This window comes from Opisthocomus hoazin, chromosome 7 (genome assembly GCF_030867145.1).
Source record: "Opisthocomus hoazin isolate bOpiHoa1 chromosome 7, bOpiHoa1.hap1, whole genome shotgun sequence".
Lineage (NCBI taxonomy): Eukaryota > Metazoa > Chordata > Aves > Opisthocomiformes > Opisthocomidae > Opisthocomus > Opisthocomus hoazin.
This window is the reverse complement of record NC_134420.1, coordinates 29,471,028-29,495,058: the sequence shown is the minus strand read 5'-3', so window position 1 is coordinate 29,495,058 and position 24,031 is coordinate 29,471,028. Positions and strand designations below refer to the sequence as shown.

The 24,031-nt window shown below is 44.9% G+C and overlaps 1 protein-coding gene across 26 annotated transcripts in view; it reads left to right on the top strand.

Annotated features, from left to right (window-relative positions):
- Window positions 1-2,012: 2,012 nt before the first annotated feature.
- The window catches only part of MADD (MAP kinase activating death domain), a 79,537-nt gene continuing 57,518 nt past the window's right edge, over window positions 2,013-24,031 (top strand). For all 26 annotated transcript variants that reach the window (XM_075425819.1, XM_075425817.1, XM_075425814.1 and 23 more), the window contains exons 1-4: window positions 2,013-2,099; window positions 15,164-15,356; window positions 20,169-20,783; window positions 23,490-23,793. In XM_075425819.1, the coding sequence (XP_075281934.1) occupies window positions 15,295-15,356; window positions 20,169-20,783; window positions 23,490-23,793 (981 nt within the window). In that variant the 5' untranslated portion in view covers window positions 2,013-2,099; window positions 15,164-15,294. The remainder of the gene's footprint in view (window positions 2,100-15,163; window positions 15,357-20,168; window positions 20,784-23,489; window positions 23,794-24,031) is intronic.

The window sequence follows — 24,031 nt, the reverse complement described above, 5'->3', positions numbered from 1 at the left end:
GAATAGGAATAGGCTGACAGGGGACTGCAGCGGAGTATGAGGTGGGAAAGTAATAAGCAGAGCTTGAGAGCTCAAGTCAGTTCTGGGTGGAGCAGAGGGCAGCTGGGCCCTACTCCAAGGATTTGTTAAAGAATGAGGCTGCCAACAGTCAGAAAAGGTAGTGGCAGTGAAGCTGCACCTTCATTTTTAGCTTCATGTTGAGCTGCATCTCATTTTTATTAATTTGAAGAGAAAAACTGCATGCAAATTTGAGGGATTTTCAAGGTACAACCCATAACATTGCTGCTGATGGCAATGGTGAAAATGGTGATTTTCCTTGGCTCTGGCTTCTGCATCCCTTTTCATTACCATATAATGGAATATAAGCTCCTTGTTTACATATTCATGTTCTCTTTTTTTTAAAGGACAAATCAGTACAGAATTAGTTTTTCATTTTATAGTAGCTTCCCAGGTTAGCCCAGGGAGCTCAAGTAAGCAGGCGGCATGGTTTAACCCAGCAGCTGGCAACTGCGCACCAGGCAGCCACTTGCTCCTTTTCGCAGCAGGGATGGGGAGGAGAAACGGACAAAAGGGAAAACTTGTCAGTTGAGATAAAGACATTTTAATAAGACGGAAATAATAATACTAATGATGATAATAATGAATATGCAAAACAAACTATATATAATATGTTTTTCTCACCACCCAATAACCAATTTGCAGCCAGTCCCTGAGCAGCAATCATGGAACCTGGAAAATTGCAAATTTTGCAAAACTCCTGAGAAAAGACTGAACTCCCAGTGAACCCACACAACAGAGAAGACAGATTTCCCCACCCCAACACCCCTTCATAGACTGAGCATGACGTTTATGGTGTGGAATATTTCCATTGGCCGGCTTGGGCTGGCTGCCTGGCTGTGCTCTCTCCCAGCTCTTGCACTCCTGATCATCATCTGAGTCCGGGAGACTGGACGAAGTCCTTCTTTCTCAGCAACAACTGAAAACATCAGTGTTATCAACATTTTTCTCCTGCTAAATCCAAAACACAGCAGCTACTGGGAGGAAAATTAACCGGGACAGGAGGTGTGGGGAAGAATCTTCCTCGAGATCAGTGGCCCCTTGTACTTTTATATTTGCAAAACGCTACTGAGGCTTTGAGACTCAGTCCTGCCGCCCTAAGTCTCTGTACGCTGTCTGTTCCAAATTGATTTCGCTAACCTGGCCACTGGAGACACCGTGGAGTGTTTGAACTAAAAGCTCGGGAGGTGTTCCCTGTGGGCTATGCCCTCACACAACAGCCGTGTTTGCTCGCGACCTGTTCAGCTCAGGGAGGGAGGAAGGAAAGGAGAGTGTGTGTTTCTGAAGTCCCAATTCCCCTACAATGGGTGGAGTACAGGCGTGGCACATCAAATCAGGCATTTCACCATTTTGCACCTTACTGTATTTATTTTTAAACCACTGGGATACTTGTGGTAGTTTTGGTGCATTTTGGGTTTATTTTAGTTAATTTCACCTTTGTTAATAAATGGATTTGGTTGTGCAGCGTACTGGTTTGTAGGAGTTTGGGAGGAATTAAAAAAGCTGTACCTCACGCTTTTAATAACCAAAATCCTCTCGGGATCTTCTGAAGCCAGCAGCAAACCGGCAAGGCAGCAGCTCGACGGACGCAGGGTGAAGGCCCGCGGCCCTGCGTCTCCCTGCTGCAAAGCAGCCGTTCCGCGCCCGGAGCCGCCGGGCTTTGCTGCGAGGCTTCACCTCCCGGTGCCGGGCCGAGGCCTGAGGGCAGGTCAGGAGCGTCGGAACCACGGAGGCCAGCGTCCCTCCACGGGGCCTGGGCTGCGGGCAGCCTCACCAGGGAGCTGCGGCCCACCACGCTGCCTCCGGCCACGCTGAAGGGGCAGGCGCGGGCGCCGGGGGCGGAGGCAGAGGTCCGAGCTTGCTGCAGCGCCACCCTGCGGGAAGCCGGTGAGGTGGCTCCCCCCGCCGTGTGTGCGAGTGGTTCGTTCCGGCCCTCCCTCCCTCCCTCCCTCCCTGCGGGTGGCGGTGGCGCGTTCCGCCCCTGGCGCCCGATGCGGAACTGGCCGGGCGGCGCAGAGCGGTGGGGGGCGGCGGCGGGGCAGGTGAGCGGGGGCCCGGGACCGGTGCGGGCCGGCACGCAGGCGGCGGGGTGTGTGCGTGCGTGCGTGCGTGCGTGTCACGAAGCGGGGAGCCTGTCCCGGCGCCGCTACGCGTGGGCCGGGCAGGGGAGCGCGGAGCCCGGCCGGCCGGCGCTGCCCGAGGTGATCGGCACGCGGACAGCCGGCGGCGGGGCGCCCCCGCCCGCCTCAGGCTCCGCCGCAGCCGCCCGGCTGGGCCCCGCGGCGGTGCTCGGGTACGGCGAGCCCTTCCGCAAGGTCACTGCAGGAGCGGGCTGGGGTGGTGGCTCGCCGCTCCGGGGAGCGGGACCGGCCGGGCGCGGCTCCATCCCCCCGGGGCTCTGGCTCCGGGGCTCCGCTCGCCTCCGCGGCCCGCTGTGGCGGAGCGGCCCCTGGCGGGAACAGGCAGCAGCCCCTGTGGGGGGTGGCTTGCGGGTTTCCAGCGGGGCGCCGGGGGTGGCCGGCCCGGGAAATGGCGGCGTGGCCGGCCGGGGAGGGGGCTCAGCCGGCGGCGGGTGCGAGGGCGAGGGCCCGCTGCCCTCCCGCACAGCGGGGCGCCCGGGGCCGGGCCGGGCCTCCCGGCGGCTTTTCCTCGCTCCGTGCCGGGGGGAAGCGGGCAGGACGGCTGGGGCAGATCAAGGGAGACGCGGGACGGGCTGGCGCCCTGTGAAGGGATTCGGTGTGCGGTTTGCGAAGGGATCGCTGCGTTAATATGAGTGGAGAGGCGCTTTGCTCCGTGGTCTGTAAACAGCAGCTTCTGTTACTGCCCCGGACAGTGTGAATGGAAATCCACTTTATGCTAGGCAATTTCTTATGAAGTAGCCTATAAATCAAGAGCATGTTTCCCGTGAGAAAAGGGTGTCACCACCTTGCTGTGTTGTTCGCTTTTATGTTTGGGCAGAGGAGGGGAAGAAAGCTTGGTCTGCGTTGCTGTTTGTGTGGAGTCACGATAAAGAAGTGCTTAGAGAAATGATAAGCCTTGGAGGAAACTGATTTGTTGCCTGGCTTTCTTCTCTCCCTTTTTTCCTGAGCTTGCCCCTGTACTGTGCTGTTTTCTGACCTACACAGAAGAACACACATTGTACTTTCACAGCCCCACAGTGATGGGGTAGAGCTGTGAATCTGGCGATATGTTGTGCTTTCCCTAGGCAAGCCAGCCATTTTCTCTATGTTCAGTGCAACCCTGGGTCGGCGTTTCTGTTGGTATGCTCTCAGGTGTCCTTGCTGTGCTCTTTGCAGCATCACTCAGCTGCAAAAAGGATGTTACTGGTAGACAGGAACGAGGGGAGGGAAGATGTATTGTGGTGTCCTGAGGGTCACGCAACCAAACCAAAGTCATCCAAATATAGGTTATTTGGGAAGTGTCTCTATTTTTGGACTTCATACTGCTGGAACCTTGGGAACCGTTTTGGATGGGCACAAGAAGTACTTGCTGTTTTCAGCACTAATGGAAATCTGCAATCCTGACACATCCGGGACAGCACCTCAGACGTCTAACATAGTTAAAATGCAGCTTTTGCGGGATCTAATCTGGCCATCCCCTCATAACATGTTATGTAATACTGAACTGATTGGTCATTCCAGCTACAAAATAGTTGTTCTGCTTTACTGTTGCATTGTTAGAAAATGCGTAGCTCTTGGACCTAATTTAATATATCCTGGAAGTAACTATACGCTCATTAAGCATCTTACTGTGTGTTTAATGAAATGCAAAATCATCAGCAAGTCTCTATAACGCTTTTGTTTGGAAAATAATATAGCCCTGTCCGCACTAAAAGATCTTGTATGTGCCTATCTAGTGGTGCTGCAGTTGTATTAAAAGTCTCTACTTTTGTGTTTTTATCAAAGTAACAGCTTTCAAGCGTCAGAGACCTACTGCATGAGTTTCCACATCCTTACTACTTTTAAAACAGTTCTAGTTTTAGTGGATGGCCAGAAAGGAAAATAATGTCCACACTGAAAGAATGTTGTCCATGCAAAATGTGTAATACAGCCAAGATGTATTTTGATGATGTATGTGTTACATGCCAAAGCCGTGAATGGTGGTAAACTGAAGGCTGTGTGGCAACTGGCAAAAAAAAAAAGAAAGGTCTTATCATTTGAAGTTTTCATGGGAAAACATGAAGTAAATATTCTAGAGGGCAAACCTCTTCTTCAAAATTGATTCTGTAATTCTGAAAGTGGATAGGGTATCCACCTTCAGTCTATTTCAGAAGGATTTTGGAGACTGAGAAATATAAGTTTCAAGGATTTTTAACAGTAAGCCTTGCCCACCTAGCCAAAGTAGCTTTTTAGTTTTTAGAGTGTCGAGATTGATGGTTCAGTAGAAATGGGAGAGGCATCTGTGCATATCAAGTCTTACTGAAACACTTGTTCATATCATCTTCCTATATTAAATTAATGTTGGCTTTGATTTTATTTTGGCTTGGGCTGATGGGCACAGAGGTTCATCACTTACCACTTTTTCCCCTCTCACCTCAAGCCATATCAAATATTCAGTTTATGTATAGACAGGATATACTAGACAGACCTCTGGACAGATGTTCAGTCTGGTCTATTTAATATCTTTTACAATGAGTCAGCTGAAAAAACAAATATTTATGAAAATTTCTGGTATTAAATTAGCAAGTCACGAGTACTGCAGAGTTCTAAGAGAATAAATCACTTCGCAGCTTTTAATTTACGGCACTTGAGCTAATAGATTTCCTCTGATACTGCTTCATCGGTAGGTTTGTTAGAGAAATGACTTTCTTTTTTGGGGAGAAAATACTGTTAGAGATTTAGTGCATGAGACTGGATAACAAATGATGTAAAATTTAGTGACTTGGCTGTTATTTCACACTAGTTTTTTAAGTAGGTGGCTAGTGCCATGGTGCTCACGAGATGAAAAATTGATACTTTTTTGTTAAGATCCAAGTATGGAGTTGAATGTTTAACTTACTTTCCATTAGGAAGGAGTCTAAGACAGGCAATACATATGTTACAACCCAGATTAATTCCTGCAAATGTCCTTTGGCCCTGCATTTAAGATACACTGTGTTAAATTTCTGGAGAGCCCCTTAGCAGAAAGGCTTTGACGTAGTTATTCAACGCACTAGTGGAAAATACAGCATGCAGCTACTGACTGGGGATTTGCAGCAATGAGGAAAGTATTTAGAAACAAGAACAAAAGGTCTTGATATGCAAGATTAATATCACTTCCCCACTTTAAACAGTCTCTGTCTACCTTATGGTACAAATTTTTGTGAAGGAAAAGCATCGTCAGTGACCTAACAGAACACAAAGTGAACTAAAAATGAGCGGCATGAGGCATCAGTTAGAAGGGAATGTTTTTTTAGTGGGATAATCTCTTAATCTGTGGAATAATTGTGGTATTTATTTTGGTGATGGAAAGGTTTGCTGCTTGTCCTTCTGCACCTCAAGAGTTATGAAGACCTGTTGTGACAACCTGCTGTTCACTCTCTGTAACTCAGCCCGTATAACTCAGCTGGTCTTTGCTCTGGTGTCTGAGCTAGAACATAATTTTAGAGCCGTTAGATTCTCTGTCACTGGAGGTCTTTAAGCCTGTCACGACCACATGAAAGTGACTGTTGACGGTTGAGAAACATGCTCATGATTTGTCGCTTGGAACTAGAATAACCAGCTGAAACCCCAAACCCAGCAAAACTGAAGAAATGACCCACATACTGCCAGGAGCTTTAAAATCTCTCTATACCGGAGAACTCCCAACTGGGGAGGCTGTGCCTTTTGGTGCCTAGAAACCACTGAACTGAGAGGCTGTGTTTACTTTTAATCACTGCTGCGAGCAGGACCTTTGCAGTAATTTAAAATAAGTGCAGCTTGCATATGCCTAAATTACCTATGCTGAGGCAGTTCTCGTTCTGTGTTCCTAGGCATTGCGATTAAATGAGAGATTGTTGTGTTTCCAGGTCCCTGTGAGAAATAATGCATCGGTGTAGCAGCAAGGAACAAGGTTTCATGTTTTTCTGCTTCTTCCACAGCCTTCAATGTTTCACAGCAGCGGCAGCCCTCAAAAAAGGGCTGGTCATCACGTTGCCTTTGATGTATCCTGTAATGTTTGTCAGATCTCTCCTTTTTGTTTAGATTTGTTTGTAGCTCATTTCTAAACACTTGTTTTATGTGATAGTTGAGAATCAGGAAATTAACGTCGTTTTTTTACACAAGGAACAAAGATACTCAGCTTGACAGTAATGTATCTGATGACCTCAAGGAACTGTGTGTTATCTTATGAGCTGAGCAGCCTGTTTTTTTGTTCTTGATCTGTTCCTTTTCTTTATCATGTCTATGAGTTCAGTGCCATGGTTGTGTCATGCTTCCCTTTGTATTCGAACTGAATTTCCCACTGTCAGTGTCAAATGTTTGATCGTCTGCTTACCCATAGCTTTGACACCAGCTTCCATGGATCTCCACTGGCCTGGCTTGTATTGCATTTGCTCTGGAAAGGCCCTTGTGGCAGGAGATGTGGAGTCCTGCCTCTGCATCAGATAGCAGGAGGAGAGGAGTGCTGTTTGTGATGAAGATGATTAAGAATCGAAACTGGTGTTCACCAGAATTGCTTCTCCCAAGAGCACTGAGCCACTCTGCTGCCGTGTCTGTGTCTGTTTCTGCCTGATAGCAGTTGAACCGTGCTCTATGGGAACTATGAGCTGGGTGTGCTTGCTCTTTCCTCTAGGCCACCTTGTTTCTCCCTTCTTTCTCTCATTAATCTGTAGACATACCCAGCGGATGTTGTGTGTTCCCTCACTCCTTTGCGGTTGTGACTGCCGATGTCCAGAAAGTCCTCTCGGGAGCCCTGGTTCGTCGCTCGCTGGCCCTACAATTGCTTGAGGCGGTTCGTGTCCCTGCTTTGCTCTGAGCTTGCTTCTCCAGCGTTTACGGGTGGGCAAGTCTGCCAAACACATGCTTCCCACGCCCCAGAGCTCTAGCAGAGAGAAAATGGGCTTTTCTTTTTGCTTTCCTTTCAGCTTTGACCAGCTGGTACTATGATTTATCACCAAAATTAATAGTGGGGTCGGTGTGAGAGTAGGAATTTCTAGTCTTCCACAGTGCTGATGAAGAGGAGGGGAAGGCGTGTAGAGGGGAGGAATAACAAGGCAGACACGCGTAGACACAGGCTGAGTGTTTTTAAGATGAGGCAAAACAGATGTGAGGCTCTGAGTACCGGTTCCGTGGTGCTAACAACAGCCAAATGACTGGATTATTTCAAATACTTCTCTTTGTTTCCAGTTCTCATTACCCTGAGCAAGGTTTCAGTGTTTGCACGCTGGTTGTGTGTTCCCCTCCCTTTCTGCCTTGTAAGTGGCTGGAATTTCTTGCTGGAATCCCAGCGACCCTGTCGTTTGTCCCTGTGTGGCTCCTTTCCAGGAAAGAGGGTTGGCTGTGCCTGTGTTTGGTGGTGTTGGTGCCTTGAGTGATGTCAATATTAAGTAAGGTAAACCTGTGTGAGAGGAGAAGCCACCAGTTGTTGGTGCGCTCCTTGCTGTTTGCCCACGGCGTGTCTTTCCTACCTGCTGTCCTCTTGTACGACTCTCTTCTCTGAGCTCCTGGCTCGGAGCTGCTTAGCATGGCAAGGGAGAACACTGAATAATTTAGCAGTTGCAGCTGCATCCAGCAGTTCTCTCAAATGTCGCATGCTTTGTTGTTTTCTTTTTATTTTTTTATAGCCGTACATGTGTATTGTTTGGCTTTTGAAAAAAAACCTGCTGGGGGCCGCGCTATGGCAACTGTGGCCTGCTTCTAGAAGGGGAACTGGGCAGAGAGCTGGGAATGGAAGCATCTCATGGGTGCTGGGGTCTAGGCCGCGCTCAGAAGCAGTGAGAAAGTTTCTTAACTCAAAGCGTGAACCAAAAACAGTTCTGGTTTGTGAAAATGTCATGCTATGGTGGTTGCAGAAGGTGAGGCTAAGTCAGTAGGTTTTGGTCCCATCCTGCCCCCCCCCCCAAGTGTATGAGTGGCTGCTGCTGCAGGTTTGAGGATCAATGAAAAGCTGATGAGGCAGAAATGGATGAGAAGGCTCTTGTATTTTGTGATGGTGATGTTGCACAAGGGGGGGGGGGGAGGGGAAAGACAGACTTGAAAAGAGTGAAGGGCGGGGAGCCAAAGCTCCTGCGTTAGTGTTCTCTCGTGCAAATCTCTGGAGATTATTTTTAGACAAAAGATGAATTTAAATTCCAACAGTGTAGAGCAGGAGAGCTGGCTGGGTTGACAGGGGGTTTTTATGCCAGAATTTATGTTCTATGAGAAGATGGTGAGTGGCGCTCTGCGTGCCGTTCACTGTGAGGAGCTGCAGGGAGGATCACAAGAGAGGTGTTGGAGGCAGTAAAGGAGGGGAGCAGAAACAGGGTCTTTAACCTAAATTGAAGTGTGCGAAATGAGCTGGGGCTGAGGCTATAATCTGTCATTTCCTTCCTATTAGCACGTGGAGTACTGTAGAAGTGTGTGCTTCTCCTGCATTAGTTTACTGTTGATGGTTTTCCCCAAGAGTGTAGTAGAATAAGATGGATAACAGTATTTGCATACCATTCTTTCTCACGCGCTTATCTCTCATGGCTCATTCAAGGCCTCGGTCTTGATTTTTCTTTTTTTTTTTTTTCTTCCCCAAACAGTGAATAGATGAATGTCGCAGCTGCATGGTTTTCAAATACCTACTGTGGGTACAGCTGTGCTCCTGTGGGGCAGGTCCTGCTGGGACCACTCCTTTGCTGCTGCCTGCAGGTTCCCGTTAGGATCGCACCTTTGCCTTGGCACGCTTTGCACGTCCTTTTGCACGTCCGTTTTGTGCAAGACTGAAGGAGCAGCTGCCATGGATGACTGTGGAAGCATCCTGTGCATACCTGGATAAGCAGATTTTGTCAGCTGCTGTTGGTACTCAGCTTTCCGTGAGCAGTAACGACTTCTGATATTTGTAGTATTCATGGGTATGGAAAACCTCACCGACCGGGAGGCATTTATCGTGTTGCAGATACTGCGCTGTCACCTAGCTCAGGGCCCGCAGGTGCTGGGAGGGACATGTTTCAGCGTTGGCTCCAGGCAGTCCTTGTGCCTGGGCGAAGCTTGTTTGTAGCGTGGGTAGTGCTGGGAGCTGGGGTGGTGGAGCGGAGGGGGTGGAGCGTGGCAGCTGCTCTATAAATAGACCTGACAGGCTAAGATCTAGGGACTAAAGATTGGGTTGCTATGGAGATTGATCTGAATCGGATTACCTGTGGGTCTGTTTTCACAGTATGTGCATGTGTGACGACTGCGTGGTCTTGCATGTACAGCAGGCTGCTGCTTTAGCCAAGTGTCTGGCTGAAGCAAGGGGGAGAGAGGAGGCAATGCTGAAGAGCCAGCATATGACAAGGACGGGGAGATCTGTCGCTATAGCAACTGAGAACCTGAATCAGTCCAGCTTCACTCTCTGATGCTGCAAAAAGGTTCCTGTCTGTGTGGCACGGTACTTCGGTTTGGGAACTAATTCTGGTCATGTTCAGTCTGTCAGCATCCCTGTCCATGCTACCTCTATTTCGCTCTAGAAAACGGATGTGGAGACTGTGTCAGTACTGTTTTCAGAAGGCAAAGAGATAATATTCTGTTGTAGGAAAGGAAGAAATCTATACTTTATTATCATTCTTCAGAAGGGCTTCTAAGCATGTCTTTTTGTACTACCAAAGGCATTTTCCACAATTCATTCTCTAATTTTATTTAATCTGATTTATTCTGTCCTTTCCCTCGAGCTTTATGGATAGAAGGAAAGTGGAAACAGTTGGGATGCATCTGCTATTTTATCCGTAAGGAACGCTTACTGACTTAAGTGATGCGTGTGCTCCGGGGAGGATGCTTTTAGAATCTGTAGTCTTGTTCTCTACTGGGTGATTTCTTATGCTTGGAACTATCCCTAGGTATTTCGCAGAACCACACCTATGTTATAGACTAACCATACTAGATAAATACACTATTGTCTATTGTCTGTTTTAGGCAAGCTTGCAATCCTTTGAAAATGCCTTTCCCCGCCCCCCTTTTTTCTTTTTTTGTGTACCAAAGTGCTAGTATCTTTTTAGGAGTTATAGCACTGGCATGCACTGCTGTCTTGCCAAGGTGAATGGTAAAACACGAAGTAGCCGCACCGGTATAGCAACTTCATCCAGGTCTGACTTTAGAAATTGTTCAATGTTCTGTCAAGCTCTGGAGAAGGGGAGGTGTTCTCAACTCATCTGCGCGTCATTTGTGTTTCTTGTGTTAGTGGAATCGCTGTAGTATCTGGATAATAGGGATAATGGGCTTGCTAGAATGCTGCATATTTTTAGGCAGTGTTTAATGTTAGTATAGCTGTTAAGCACAGAAAGTGTAAAATGGCTCATGTGAATTGGGGATTCCTCGTCTGCTTCTTTAAAAGCTTAGTATGAGCAAAAATAGCATGTGCTCTACCAGAGATAATGGCTGGAATCACTTGGAAGAAGTAGTAACCAAAATTTCAGTGGTAAACTTTTCACAAAGGTTATTAAGACGACTAAAGAAAGCCCAAAGCTACAATGAATACTTGATATTGTGCTTCAAACTGTGTTAATTCCAGTTCTGCAATGAGGTAAGTGGGGTTCCTGGCCACACAGGTGAGGTTGGCTGGTCCTGAGGTACTTGCACCTATTTCTTACAGCTTATCAGATAGCTGTTGCAGCATACTCAACGTGTGCAATGTGAGAAAAGGAAATGTAAGTCAACCAAAAAGCGAGCACTCATACTCCTTGCCCTATTTGTGTTTGTTTCAGCTTTCAGTTTAGTCCGATTGGTATGGATTTTGAGTTCACAGTAAACAATGCACTAAGGTCAGGCATAGTGGCCATAGATCTGAACTGAGTACAGACTGTCTTGGCTGGGAGTAAATAGAAGTTCAAGATGTTCCAAGGACATTCTAGTACTGAAAACTTAGTTCCTTTTGGACATGGTTGGAAATCTGGTCTTTCACAAGGCGAGATTTCAGTGAACCAGAATTCATATGGCTTCTGTCCTGTAATTCTTGCTGTCTCCTTCACGACTTCCTTTTTTCTCTTAGAATTGAATGTACCACTGTATGCTTTTCACTCGGTCAGTTAGTAAATTGAATTGTATGACCCTGATTTATATTCTAAAGGTATCCATGCACTGGTGAACTGTGCAGTATGATCCTTGTACCAGATAAAAGCTGGAGATGATGGAAGGAGAGGCCTTTCTGGTACCATCCTAAACTATGGAAGAGTTGCGAGGAAGGCAGGGCTTAACATCTGCCTCTTGGAAAATAATCTGCTGTCTTCATATCATTTTTTCAAGCAATGATTTAAATAGCTGCTGACTATCCTACAGTTGACAGTTAGGCTGGCCTAGCAAAGCTGGAAGCTTCTGTGCAAGGAAAACGACTGTAAGTGAGCTAAGTCGGGTTAAGAGTTTGTTGTATTCAGATTATTCTTTGACTAAATGACTTTGTTCCTCTAGCTTTGTGTCAGAAAGAAAAGACAGTTCTAAAAAGACTGAAGACTCCAAGGGGTAGATGAGACGGGGGTGCTGCACAATTCACGTCTCTCAGGACTAATGCTGAGTATTGGTCTGACACAAGATGGCTCGAAACTGATAAAAAGTCTGGTGCAGTTCTTTCACCCTACCATATCCGTTCTGTGGTGTGGTGCTGTTCATGAGTGTATGTGTGTTTATATAGACTTTTGTTTCTGGGAGGACTTTAAATTGCAGAATGCCATGCAGATTGTCCTCTAAGAAGTTGTGCTACGACCTAAAACATGGGTGTTTGGGGGATTTTGAAATGTAGAGTAATGCCAGTAATAGAATTGTTTTGAACACTTTTTTGTCTTGAGTTACTGGTAGGCTGTGGGTTAATGCTGGCTCTGGCCTTTGTCTTTGTGTCTAGGCTACTGTGCCAATTTCTACTAGTTCGTGAGTATTGCTGACAGCTGCTACAGTACGTGGGTAGTGTTAGTTCTCACCAACCTGTTCACCATCCATATGAGTGCTTATTTAACTTATGGTGTTCTCTGATATGAGATGTGTTGGTGCAGTATGTTTCTGTGGTGGCCTTCACTTCTTTGTTTTTCTCCTTTTATTGAGTTGAAGTTATAGGAAGTTTCTTCTCAAGCTCTGCTTGAGGATTCAGCTTTCAAAGGACTGGTTCCAAGATGTTTCCAAAGAGAAGGCACACTGCAGAAGACCTTTTCAGAAAAAGCAACCGTGAGTTAAAGCAGCTTGAGAGAGAGAAGAGGCCATCAATGTCAAAACCTGTACCAGCTCGGAGTCAAGATATTATCTTATCTCTCGGTTCAGGTCCAAATGCCAACATGAAAGAGGAGAAATGGAAGTATTTCTTGGTTGTTTGATCTCTTTCTATCCTAATGTACTTAGTCTGTAAAATCTAGGAGCTAGGGGAAAGATGACAGCAAATACCTGAGCAAGAAACTACTTTGCCTCTTTATTGCCTGTAGAGAAGCTGTCATCTGTAGTTCTGTGATCATATTATGTTCAATCAAATTTTCCAGATTCCCTTAGCTGCTTGCTCCTACCTTTTCTTTGTGCCCATAGAAGCATTTGTGTGGCCACTTGGTGAACCAAGTCATAGAAATAACCTTGTAAAGACAAAAGCAGCAAGGGAGCAGAAAGGAGGGTGTTAGTTTTAGTCCATATCAATTCCAGGATCTGGTTCACCATGTAACTGCACAAGCACTTCTACCAGCACAGAGAAGGGAATGACACTGGCCTGAAAGCGAGCTTTTGGCAGGTAAGGAGAGAGAGGCAGGACTGTAATGCCTGTTTGTGGTAGTTTATACAGATCATCGGTTGTGGTACCTGATTCCAACCACGAGTAGAAAGGTGAGTTCCAGCAAATATTGACCTAATGCTCTTTAATTGCTGTCATCAACTATTACTAGATCTCTGAAGAAGAAAGAAATTGAACAGGGGAAGGCAAAAACCCTAAATTTCGTTCTAATTCTTCTGTCTCTTGCTCCAATCCAACAAAACTTAATCATCCAAAAGAAAGCCTTGGTCCTCTTACATCTCACTGTAACTATGGCCTTGTTAAGACTAAGTAACCAAGTAAAAGAGACTCTAGAAGCCCCTGAAGGATATCTACATCAGTATGGTCTCCCTGCGTTACAATAGAAATCAGAAATCTCAAAAGTGTTCAGATATTTTTTAAAAAACTGACATAAACTTTGGTGTATGACATCACTAGGATGCAGCTTCAACCATTCCAGGGATATTGAAAGCCCTGCATATGTTCCTTGTACTGGTCTGCTTGGATACTCTTTTGAAAATTTTATGGTTTTGATGGAGGTCTCCACATTGCATACCTCACTAGCTCCTTTGCAGAACTGTGGGAAAGATGTATAATGAATTGCAGTCATGGGAGATGTTCTCCAGGCTAGAGAACAGGAGAAAAACCACAGGGTATGAACGAGTTACTGAAAAGTAAGCTAAGGTTGTGGTCTTGTAGCCTCTTTGTTACTCTGTAGTCATTGCATATGTTTTGACTCCATTGTAAATGCAGTTTACTTTCTCCACCTTCACTGAGGGGTAGGATAGTCTTTGTTACAGAGTAAGAACATATGTTTGGTTACCACGGAGTAGTGGAAGTTCATCAAAGTTATACTTCTAGGTTACCTCGTGATAACTTATTCCTGTGCTCAAATCTGTAACTGAACAGAGTGTTCCTTAAAGAGTTCTGGGTAGAGCTATTTGGGAAGAAAACAGATAGTAGTTCTTCAAACTGAAGGCAGTAAGATCCACTTGATCATCCCAACTTCATCTTGTTCCTCTTGAGTTTATCTGCACCAAGATGTTTGCAGAACATGTTGGATCAAGAGCTGTTGCAGGACAGTTTCCACAATATTTTCAATAATATTATTAAAATGAAGAAACAAGAGCTTTGCTTCCCGTGCCTGTATTTTCTCTGCTGTTCAGGGAAGATAATTTATGAAAGTATTGCTGCTGAGAGGAGGCAATTCATAGTGCTGTCACTTAGGAACCTACAGTGACTGTAATTGGGGATCTACTAAAACCATGCCATGAAGTCTTACAAAATGTGGGGTTTTGTGTGTGTCAGGGTTAAGGTTGCTTTCAGTTTATTGTTCCGTAATTGATATTTACTGACTAGAATGATTTGACTTTTTTGATAAATTGTATACATACTTTTTTTATGTGTTTGTGTTCTTACTGATATTTCGAGGGCTAACGAGTAAAATTCCCCAACTCTGTACCTGAAATGTGAAGGGCTGGGAAAAAAGCAAAATTACTGACAAGTATTAACGCTGCAGTAAAATACCAGTTGTGCCAAGAAATTTTTGCTATTATAAAATGAACAGAGAAAGTAGCTGTAGGAGGCACAGGCATCAAGAGTAAATGGTAAAGATACACAAGATAAATGGAAATGAATAAAGTAAGTGAAAGAAACCATATTATTTACAAGAAGCACTTTTGCTATTGCAAACTGCAATTCTATGGAACTGCAGTTCTGTATCTTCACAGAAAAAGTGTTAAAGATTGCAGTCGTTGGGGGTTGTGGAGATCGTTCTTGCTCTAGGCCACATCCAGGTTTGGGAGGGTGAGGTGCATTTTATCAAATTGGACTTCTCTTGATACTACTCCTTCCTTAGTTGTTCTGTTTATTAGACAGCTAAAGTTCAGGTTTTGCTTTTTTTCTTCGGTTGTGTTTAACCGTAGAGAATTGCCAATTAAAGCTGCTTTCCCAAGCACTGTAGGAATCCCAGGGATTTGCCTAATCAATACTTTTGCCTCAAACCATTTCATGCATAGCTCTTTGCCGGTAATACACTTCTTTGTTTGTCTGTGGTCTATCTTGAGATCCTCTTGTACTTTTTTGTGTGTTTTTCAGTGCTCTCTGCTTTTGTGTGCATGTGGTTATGAGTTTGTACTCATGAAAAGAGAGATCTGTGCATGGCCATGACTGCACAGAACACTGAGGCTTTTTTCGGAGTGCAATTAAGGTCATGAAGTTGCTTATGTGTATTTAGCATTCCTGATTGTGCCCTTGACACTCTTGCTTTTCTTGATTGTAGGTTGGACTTGCCAGACAGTTCCAAGCAAATTCTGTTCCCCAAGAGACTCAATCACGGCTGACTGGATAACTGACTATTGGATTGATGAACAGAAATTCACTGAGATGACATAGGGAGGGGCGCCAAGGACAATGGTGCAGAAAAAGAAAATCTGCCCTCGGTTACTCGACTATCTTGTGATCATTGGAGCCAGGTAATGTAAAAGAATCTCAGCACTGCTTTTGCTTGGGCAGTAGAGTGGGGACAAGTTGCCTAGCATCCATTGATGAAGCCTTGTTTGGTGCTGAGGAAGTGCTGTCTGGAGTGCATGCAGAGTGCTACCAGAATGGGAGCATCTGCTTGGGCCAGGGCACTTGGACTTCTTTTCAAAGGGTCTGCAAAGGGTGACTAAGAAAAGGCAATCTATATATGACTCTCTGGTAGCCTGTGTGTCTGAACGTCTTTGCTTCTACTGGCATCAGGATAGAAGGATTCACATACTGAAAATACTGAAAGCTGTATGCAAGTAAGATACTAGTTTGGGGTTACTTTTCTAGCTTTTGGTAGTCTGTAAACTCAACTGTAAAAAGAAATCTGGAACTTGCCTTACTTGGCTGTTTCTCCCTCTAATAGTCATTTATCCTCATAGGAATGACATGAATGCTTTCTTATTTTAAAGTCTTATTAACTATCAATAGAAACAGTGTTATTTTTATTTGCTTAAAGCATATGTGAAATGTGGGGTTGATATGTGTGCTGTTTGTCAAATGCACAGGTGCGCAGTAAATGCTGTTTTTCTTTATTCAAAGTTTATGCAGTAACTTTCTGCCAGTCTATTTAACGGGTGTATTCTAAAGTCTGTTTTACTTTCGTTTCTAAATATCGAGTGTTTGTGTGCATCAGCCTGTTGCTTTACCTCCTACTTTCTTTTCAGAATACTTTGAGTGCAATATTGAAATAGACTAAGTGGAGGAAATTGCATAATCCTAAGTAATAATTATTTTTATTGTTGTATTTTATGGACAGAATAATTTAACAGTTTAATTACTACTTATTGTCTGTAGAAAAATAACCAAGTTTTCCATATGTGTTTCACCAACTAGGGAAAGGAGGAAGAAATATTAACTGCCTCCTCCAGTGATGCTTACAGTGTCTTGATGTTCTCACTTAGAAATTTACCTGTATCACTTCTGGACTCCTACAGTTTCCTTGGTTTCTGCTGGGCAGCGGTAGCTGGACTGCTGATGCTCAGAGGTCTCTTGTCTCAGGCACTTCAACAAATGCCTATGATAAGAGATGGAGCTGACTGAAGTAGCTTCTACTGCAAAGTCCGTAGGAGCTCTGTGTGGCCTTTGCCATTACATCTGTTATCCACCATGCACAAATAGCAATGCCTTTTGGAAGAACTCCCTTTTATCAGATGCAAATTTTATAAATGTCTGAGAAGACTCTGTAGCTAATATTACCGCAAAGGCATGAACTGATCATATACTCGCTGGTACTTTGTTGATATAATTTTTTTTTTAACCATTTACTGCCAAATAGACCCTCTAAACAGTACCAGTATGATTTGATATTTCTTCTTCAGCAGATGATGCGTTAGTTGTGTCCACTAATATATAAATGCTCTTTAGGGTTTGTTTGCTTTTTTCTTTCCATACAGTATTTCAGTACTTAATTGTACAGGCAGTATAAATTGTGTTACCAATTTATGCTTTATTACTAAAACATTTTTACTTTTTCTTTAATAAAGTATTAGTTTGGGAGAATTAGTCAGCAGAGCTATTTACACCAGTGATTTTGTTTTGTAAATTACAAACATTCTAGTATTACTTGATTGGATTTTCTGACCTCTTAGACAAGAGAAAAGCAAGTGTCATTTGCATTTTGAAATGGGCAAATCTAAAGTATCAAGGTGTAACCGGTTCGCAGGATTCCTATGCACAAATTCACCCAACACATGCTATTTTAAAAGCACAACAGTATTTATTGCTCTATTATAGCCTTGCATAAGCAGTTACTAGCATATTGTTTCCCCTTTCATGAGAGTCTTACCAACCCAACTATGTCTGAGACACCACTGAGCAGGAGGGTGACTATTAGCAGGGTCATCGTGGAGAAGGGAGGTAGGCGCAGCACCTTCAGGGCGTCCCTGTGGTTCGTAGTGTGTTTTGTGTTCTCTCTCTCTGAGTGACCCCTTCTTATACCCTCAGCAGATTAAATGGAAAAGTACTGACTAGGTGTTCTGGTTTGGCCTGGATAAATGCCAAGTGCCCAGCAAAACAGCTCTATCACTCCCCCTCCTCAACTGGACAGGGGAGAGGAAATATGATGAAAGGCTCGAGGGCTGAGACAAGGACAGGGAGAGATCACTGACCAATTACTGTCACAGACAAAACAGACTGAACTTGGGGAGAAAAGGGAGTTTAATTTATCAGCAATCAAATCGGAGTGGGATAGTGAGAAATAAAACCAGATCTTAAAACACCTTCCCTCAACCTCTCCCTGCTTCCTGGGCTCAACTTTACTCCCATTTCTGGACTCTCTGCTCTGGCATCTCGAGCACCTCCTCCCTCCTCCTTCTTCACTGACCTTGGTGTCTGCAGAGTTGTTTCTCTCACATCGTCTCACTCCTCTCACTTGACTGCTGTTTCACCGCAGGTTTTTTTCTCCCCCTTCTTAAATATGTTATCACAGAGGTGTTGCCGCCATCACTGATTGGCTTGGCCTTGGGCAGCGGCGAGTCTGCCTTAGAGCCAACTGGCACGGGCTTTATCAGACATGGGGGAAGCTGCTCGCAGCTTCTTACAGGAGCTGCCCCTATAGCCCCCCTGCTACCAAAACCTTGCCATGCAAACCCATAACACTAGACATTGCTGCATGCATGGCTAGCGCGTGCAACAAGGCCTGCCAAGTGCGTGATCTGCTGGCCAACAGCGGTTTCTGGATTGCGATAACATATTGCTTGACAACAGTCCTCCCAATTCCCTTCTTCAAGGTAGCATTCTCACAGCTGTGTTCAGCTTGTAATTTTCCATAGTGGCCCAACATGGACCATCATCTAAAATCCCTTACAAGGTGAGAAAATGCCTTGCCTGAGATCCCATAGGAGAGTGATGGTGGAGCCAGGTCTCCTACATCCCGTTTACTAAACATGATACTAAATGCTACTTACTTTAGAAAATGGTAAGAGATCAGACATCATAGCAAAGGGATCTAACCAAAGAGAGGTTGCTCTGGGGACGTATTTTTTTTCCTTCAGTATGTGGATCTCATACTATTTCTCTGGCAGTGATTTAGTAACTTTCAGGGAAAAGTAGTGGTAGGAAAATAGTCAATACCTTGAAAGAATCTGTTCTTCTGGTTGAAAATTAGGAATGAGCACTATTGCCTTTCTGTCTTTGTGTTCTATTAGTGATTTGTTGTACAAAGGTTGGTGAGCCACAGTGTTAAATAGGTCTGCATATTACTACCCAGCTTTTATAGTAACTTATACTTTAAATCCTTGGAGCCCTCAGCACAGGAAAGACATGGAGTTGTTGGAGCGGGTCCACAGGAGGCCCACAAAAATGATCCGAGGGCTGGAACACATCTGCTATGAGGAAAGGCTGAGAGAGTTGGGGCTGTTCAGCCTGGAGAAGAGAAGTCTCCGGGGTGACCTTGTTGCAGTCTTTCAGTATCTGACATGGGCCCTACAAGGGAGCTGCAGAGGGACTTTTTACAAGGGCATGTAGCGATAGGACAAGAGGAAATGGCTTTAAAATAAAAGAGGATAGATTTAGATTAGAGATATGAAAGAAATTCTTTACTATGAGGGCGGTGAGTCACTGGAACAGGTTGCCCAGAGAAGCTGTGACTGCCCGCTCCCTGGAAGTGTTCAAGGCCAGGTTGGATGGGGCTTGGAGCAACCTGGTCTAGTGAAAGGTGTCGCTGCCCATGGTAGAGGGGTTGGAACTAGATGATTTATAAGGTCTCTTCCAACCCAAACCATTCTGTGATCCTATGAAATCCAACTATAAAATCAAACACAGAAATATATATCTATGCTTGCTAGAACTTCTTAATGAAAATTTTACAGGATAAGGTCCATATCATTCCACCATTTGTCTTCCTTCCATTTGTTCCTTCCTAGTAAATTCTTGTTTTTCCCAGGTAGGAATTGATGCTGGATTTCCTAATTCAACTTTTCGTCTTTGAGGGAGCTGGGCTTGTTCAGCCTGAAGAAGAGAAGGCTGAGAGGGGACTTTCTAAATGCCTATAAATATCTTAAGGGTGGGTGTCAGGAAGATGAGGCCAGATTCTTTTCAGTGGTGCCCAGTGACAAGACAAGGGCCAACGGGCGCAAACTGAAGCATAAGAAGTTCCGTCTGAACATGAGGAAGAACTTCTTCCCTCTGAGGGTGACGGAGCACTGGAACAGGCTGCCCAGGGAGGTTGTGGAGTCTCCCTCTCTGGAGATATTCAAGACTCGCCTGGACGCAGTCCTGTGCAGCCTGCTGTAGGTGACCCTGCTTCGGTGGGAGGGTTGGACTAGATGACCCACAGAGGTCCCTTCCAACCCTAACATTTTGTGATTCTGTGTTTCTGTGTGAAATGCAGGGTGTTTTCATCTGACTGTATATTTGGAGAAGGATAGTGTATTTCCTACCCAAGTATTGCTCAGAGACCTGTGCAGTTAAATTCATTTTGGAAATCAAAGACAGAGAAACATGACAACATGATGTTCTCCTGGCAACAACATACCCCTGAAAGTCCTTTTCTTGGTCAGATTTGAACAGGGTCCTTACTGAGCCTTGATAATGATGTTACAGAATTCTTTATTTAACCTTTCTGCAGTTGCGGCCTTGTGCTAGTGATTGAGCGATGTGGCTAGTGACTGAGAAGCTGCTTTCCTGGATAGTAGTGGAGAGAAGAAACATAGATGAAGCTGAGCCCACGGGCTCCTGACACGTTAATAGGGAGATACCAAAGATTTTTAATGGCATTAGTCAACCATGTATGTTCTTTTTCTTTCCTTTTTTTGTAGGCAGCCAAGTAGCGATAGTGTTGCTCAGACTCCTGAACTGCTGAGACGTTACCCTCTAGAAGACCATGTGGACTTTCCTCTACCACCTGATGTTGTATTCTTCTGCCAGCCGGAAGGATGCCTGAGTGTGCGTCAAAAACGCATGAGCTTCCGTGATGACACTTCCTTTGTCTTCACACTCACAGACAAGGATACAGGTGTCATTCGCTATGGAATCTGCGTCAACTTTTACCGCTCTTTCCAGAAGCGAGTACCCAAGGAGAAGGGAGAAGGCACAGGGGGGCATCGAGCTCGGGAGGGACAGAAAATCCCCAAGTCTGGGGATGCATCTGCACCCCAAGAGGAAGTGGGCACTGAGAGTTCGGAGAGTGGTTCTTCTCTGCAGCCTCCAAGTACAGAGTCTACCCCAGATGTGAATCGATCACCGCGCAGTAAGCGTCTGGCCAAAGGCAGCCATCGCTCTCGGAACAGCACTCTGACTTCTCTGTGCATCCTTAGCCATTACCCCTTCTTTTCTACCTTTCGTGAGTGTCTGTACACCCTCAAGAGACTTGTGGACTGCTGTAGTGAGAGATTGTTGGGCAAGAAGTTGGGTATTCCTCGTGGGGTGCAGAGGTATGTTGAGGGGGAAGAAAGAACTTTTTCCTCCCACTGTTTGTGTCCAGGGCTGCAATTGTCTGCATGGCAAATTGTGGCAAAAGGTGTGGTTGCAGAAGCAGCCAAACAACAATGGTTGACCTTTTTGCTGTTTTAACCAAGGTTCACAGTAGGAAAAGGAAATTTCTGTGATGATTTCTTTAAAACTTCTCTGTCTGATTCTGTAACCTGGTATGATTTTCATTTTTTGATACAGCGAAGAAGGCACTAGCCTGCTAACAACTGAGTGAGCACGGTCTTTTCTGAAGCTGAGTGCTGATGCCGTTACTGTTGCTTTGGCGTATAGACTCCGTGACAGTTTATGTCAGGACTGATCTCTGGCAAATTACAAACAGCCAAGAAATAACAGAGAATTTCCACTTGGGGCAAGAGGGAAACGATGGAAGTCTGCTTAATGAGCTTATGAAACAATCTGAACTTCGGCATGGGAGAGAATAGACTAGAGAAGCAGGAGCGACTGAAAGAGATCAAAGTACAATATTTGAAGGGGAGAGGGAGGAGAGGTGGAAAACAAAGCAGCTGTCTAGGAAGCATACAGGAATGGGGGTTGGTAACAGCAAATTAACAGGAATGTGGTGTATTTTTAATGTAATGTAGTAATCTTACATATCTGCTATTATAATGTTGGATATGCAACAGAAGCTGTTGCACTGCAGGGTACAGAAGGAACAATGTCTTTGTGTATATCAGTCATGGATACATATCTGTGCTATTGTGCCTGACACCTACATTCCAGGATGATATTTTCCTTTCCAATATGCAAAGAAAGAATATAAAATTAATCTCTGGAGAAGGAGGGGATTATCTCAATAGTGGGAGGGATGGGGCTGTGAGATCGCTCAATGTTAGTTAAGTAGCTTGGTACGCTCCCAATTAAACTTGTCAAAAGCCAAAAATGACAGGACATCTATCATTTTCATCTTCATAAGCTCTTTACATTTTTCATGAAAGAGGAAATCTGTCCCATTTACAGAACAATAGCCTGCTTCTTGGCTTACTGCCCTGGAACAGTTCTGGGACAGTGTCGTGGGCTTATGACTGACTCCTGCTTTAGCAGGTTTATCACCTGAATTCACTGAGTGTTGGGGAAAATATGATTCTGTCAGAACAAAACTCTGCCCCTCCACCCTCCCCCCCCCATGGGAGTATGTATTAAGGGATTGTATTTTGTCACTTGGTTTAGTCTGATGATTACTGATGTGGAAAAACCCTAAACTTCATTATTTTCCTCAACTCTGTGAGCTCATCTGATTTTTGAAAGGGGTACTAAAGTATTCTAGTGATTGGATAACATGTGGCATTTGAAAAATTTGCTCTTGTTGGACATAATTCTTAAAGAGGAGAACTGAGTGACAGATGAGGAGGGCAAGAGAAGGAATGCTGAGCATACATCTCTGGGAAAGGTAAAGCAGCAGGTTTGAATTACTGTGTGGTTTGCAAGCTGTGACCTGGAAAATTAGAATAGTTTTGAAGTGTTGGCAGAGTAAAGGTGAAATTGAATCCTGTCAGCTTGCAAGTGGTTGAGTGTGGCTGTTAACAGCCTACTGTCTGGTGAATTACAAGTGGACAGAGGAAGAGCAGAGGATGAGAAGCATCACAGTTCCTCAGAGGTTTATCACTTACTCAGCATCATCTCAAATTGCCCTTCTTTTGACCCCTCCAAATTTCTGTAGTTTTTCTTCCTTTCTGAAGCCTCCAGTGGCATCCTTTCTTTCTTCCCCCCCCCCCCCCTTTCTTTTCTTTGTTGTGACTGTAAGGTAGAACTTCTAATTTGAACTCATACCATTCTAAGGGATCTGTTACAGTAACTGAAGATATTTATCAGGCTCAGTTTTTTTGCAGAATGGCTATAGCAGGTTTGCAGCCTTCACTGTGCTACAGCATTAAGGGCTGAAGTGGACAAGCCACTTTGCTTCCCTTATTGGGCCCAGTTTCAAGTTTTGAAGCTCTGAAGGCCCTGAGCAATGCTGTGCATGTGTTTTGGCCAGTTCGTGTATGAGCTACAAGTTTGCAGACTGCAAGCTTAGGGAATGGAAAAATGGCTGCTTATCTTGCTGAAGTACCTAAATGCTTTCTAGACAACTTTCAGAAATTTATTTTCTCAGCTGAAATGCATCCACTTCTGCCATGGGTTATTAAGCTCTTAAGAATGATATGGTGCAATTTAGAATGGAATTAAAAGAGTATTTTATCATGCCAAAACATCTGGGAGATCCTGGTGTGGCATATTTTTACCATCTGAGGTGTAGTTCCTATTCTTGCAAAGGTTTGTAGGGCTGCAGGAAGCAGAATCCTACGATCAGTTTGCCACAATTCTGGATGAGATATGAGAATATCCTGTGTGCATCCTGAATTTCAAGCACCAGGGCAATGAGAGGTCTTCAGAGATCTGGGCCTAACTGAACCCTTTAAATGAATGAATGAATGAACTCTCAGGTGGAAGTGACATACTTGTGTTGAGTCCTGCCACAGAAAGATTATACTTCTCCATAGTGGTTGTTTCAGTAAGCTTAAATCCCTACCGTCCATTCTTCTGTGTGACCAAATATTTGTTAGCTGCATCTTTTAATTCTTGCTGGATCTGCGCTTTCCCTGGAAGAGCCTTGTGGAATGGCTGTCGAGTGAAGCTCTTGGGGTATTAACCTTGTTGTTCTCCTTGTACAGGGATACGATGTGGCGGATTTTCACAGGCTCCCTCCTGGTGGAAGAAAAGTCGAGTGCATTGCTACACGACTTGCGGGAGATTGAGGCCTGGATATACCGGCTGCTCCGTTCACCGATGCCTGTTGCTGGTCAGAAGCGAGTGGATGTGGAAGTCTTGCCACATGAGTTGCAGCCAGCTTTGACCTTTGCTCTTCCTGATCCATCCCGCTTCACTTTGGTGGATTTTCCATTACATCTGCCTTTGGAGTTGTTGGGCGTGGATGCCTGCCTGCAGGTGCTGACCTGTATCCTTCTGGAGCACAAGGTAAGAAGGGGAGAGTTGATCTTTGATAGGTACGTGGGGAGCTCTGTCCTCTTCAAAATCGGGGTAGGCTGGATGTGTAGAAGAGCTGTCTCCTGTTCTGCCTGCAATAAATTTTTCGGTGGGGGGAAGGAATAGCTCCTTCTGAGGTTCCTGTTTTGAAAAGTTTTGCTTGTTTTTCCTTGTTTTCGGACAGATTAATGGAGGGTCACCCAGTTCACGGCCATCAAATGAGAGGCCT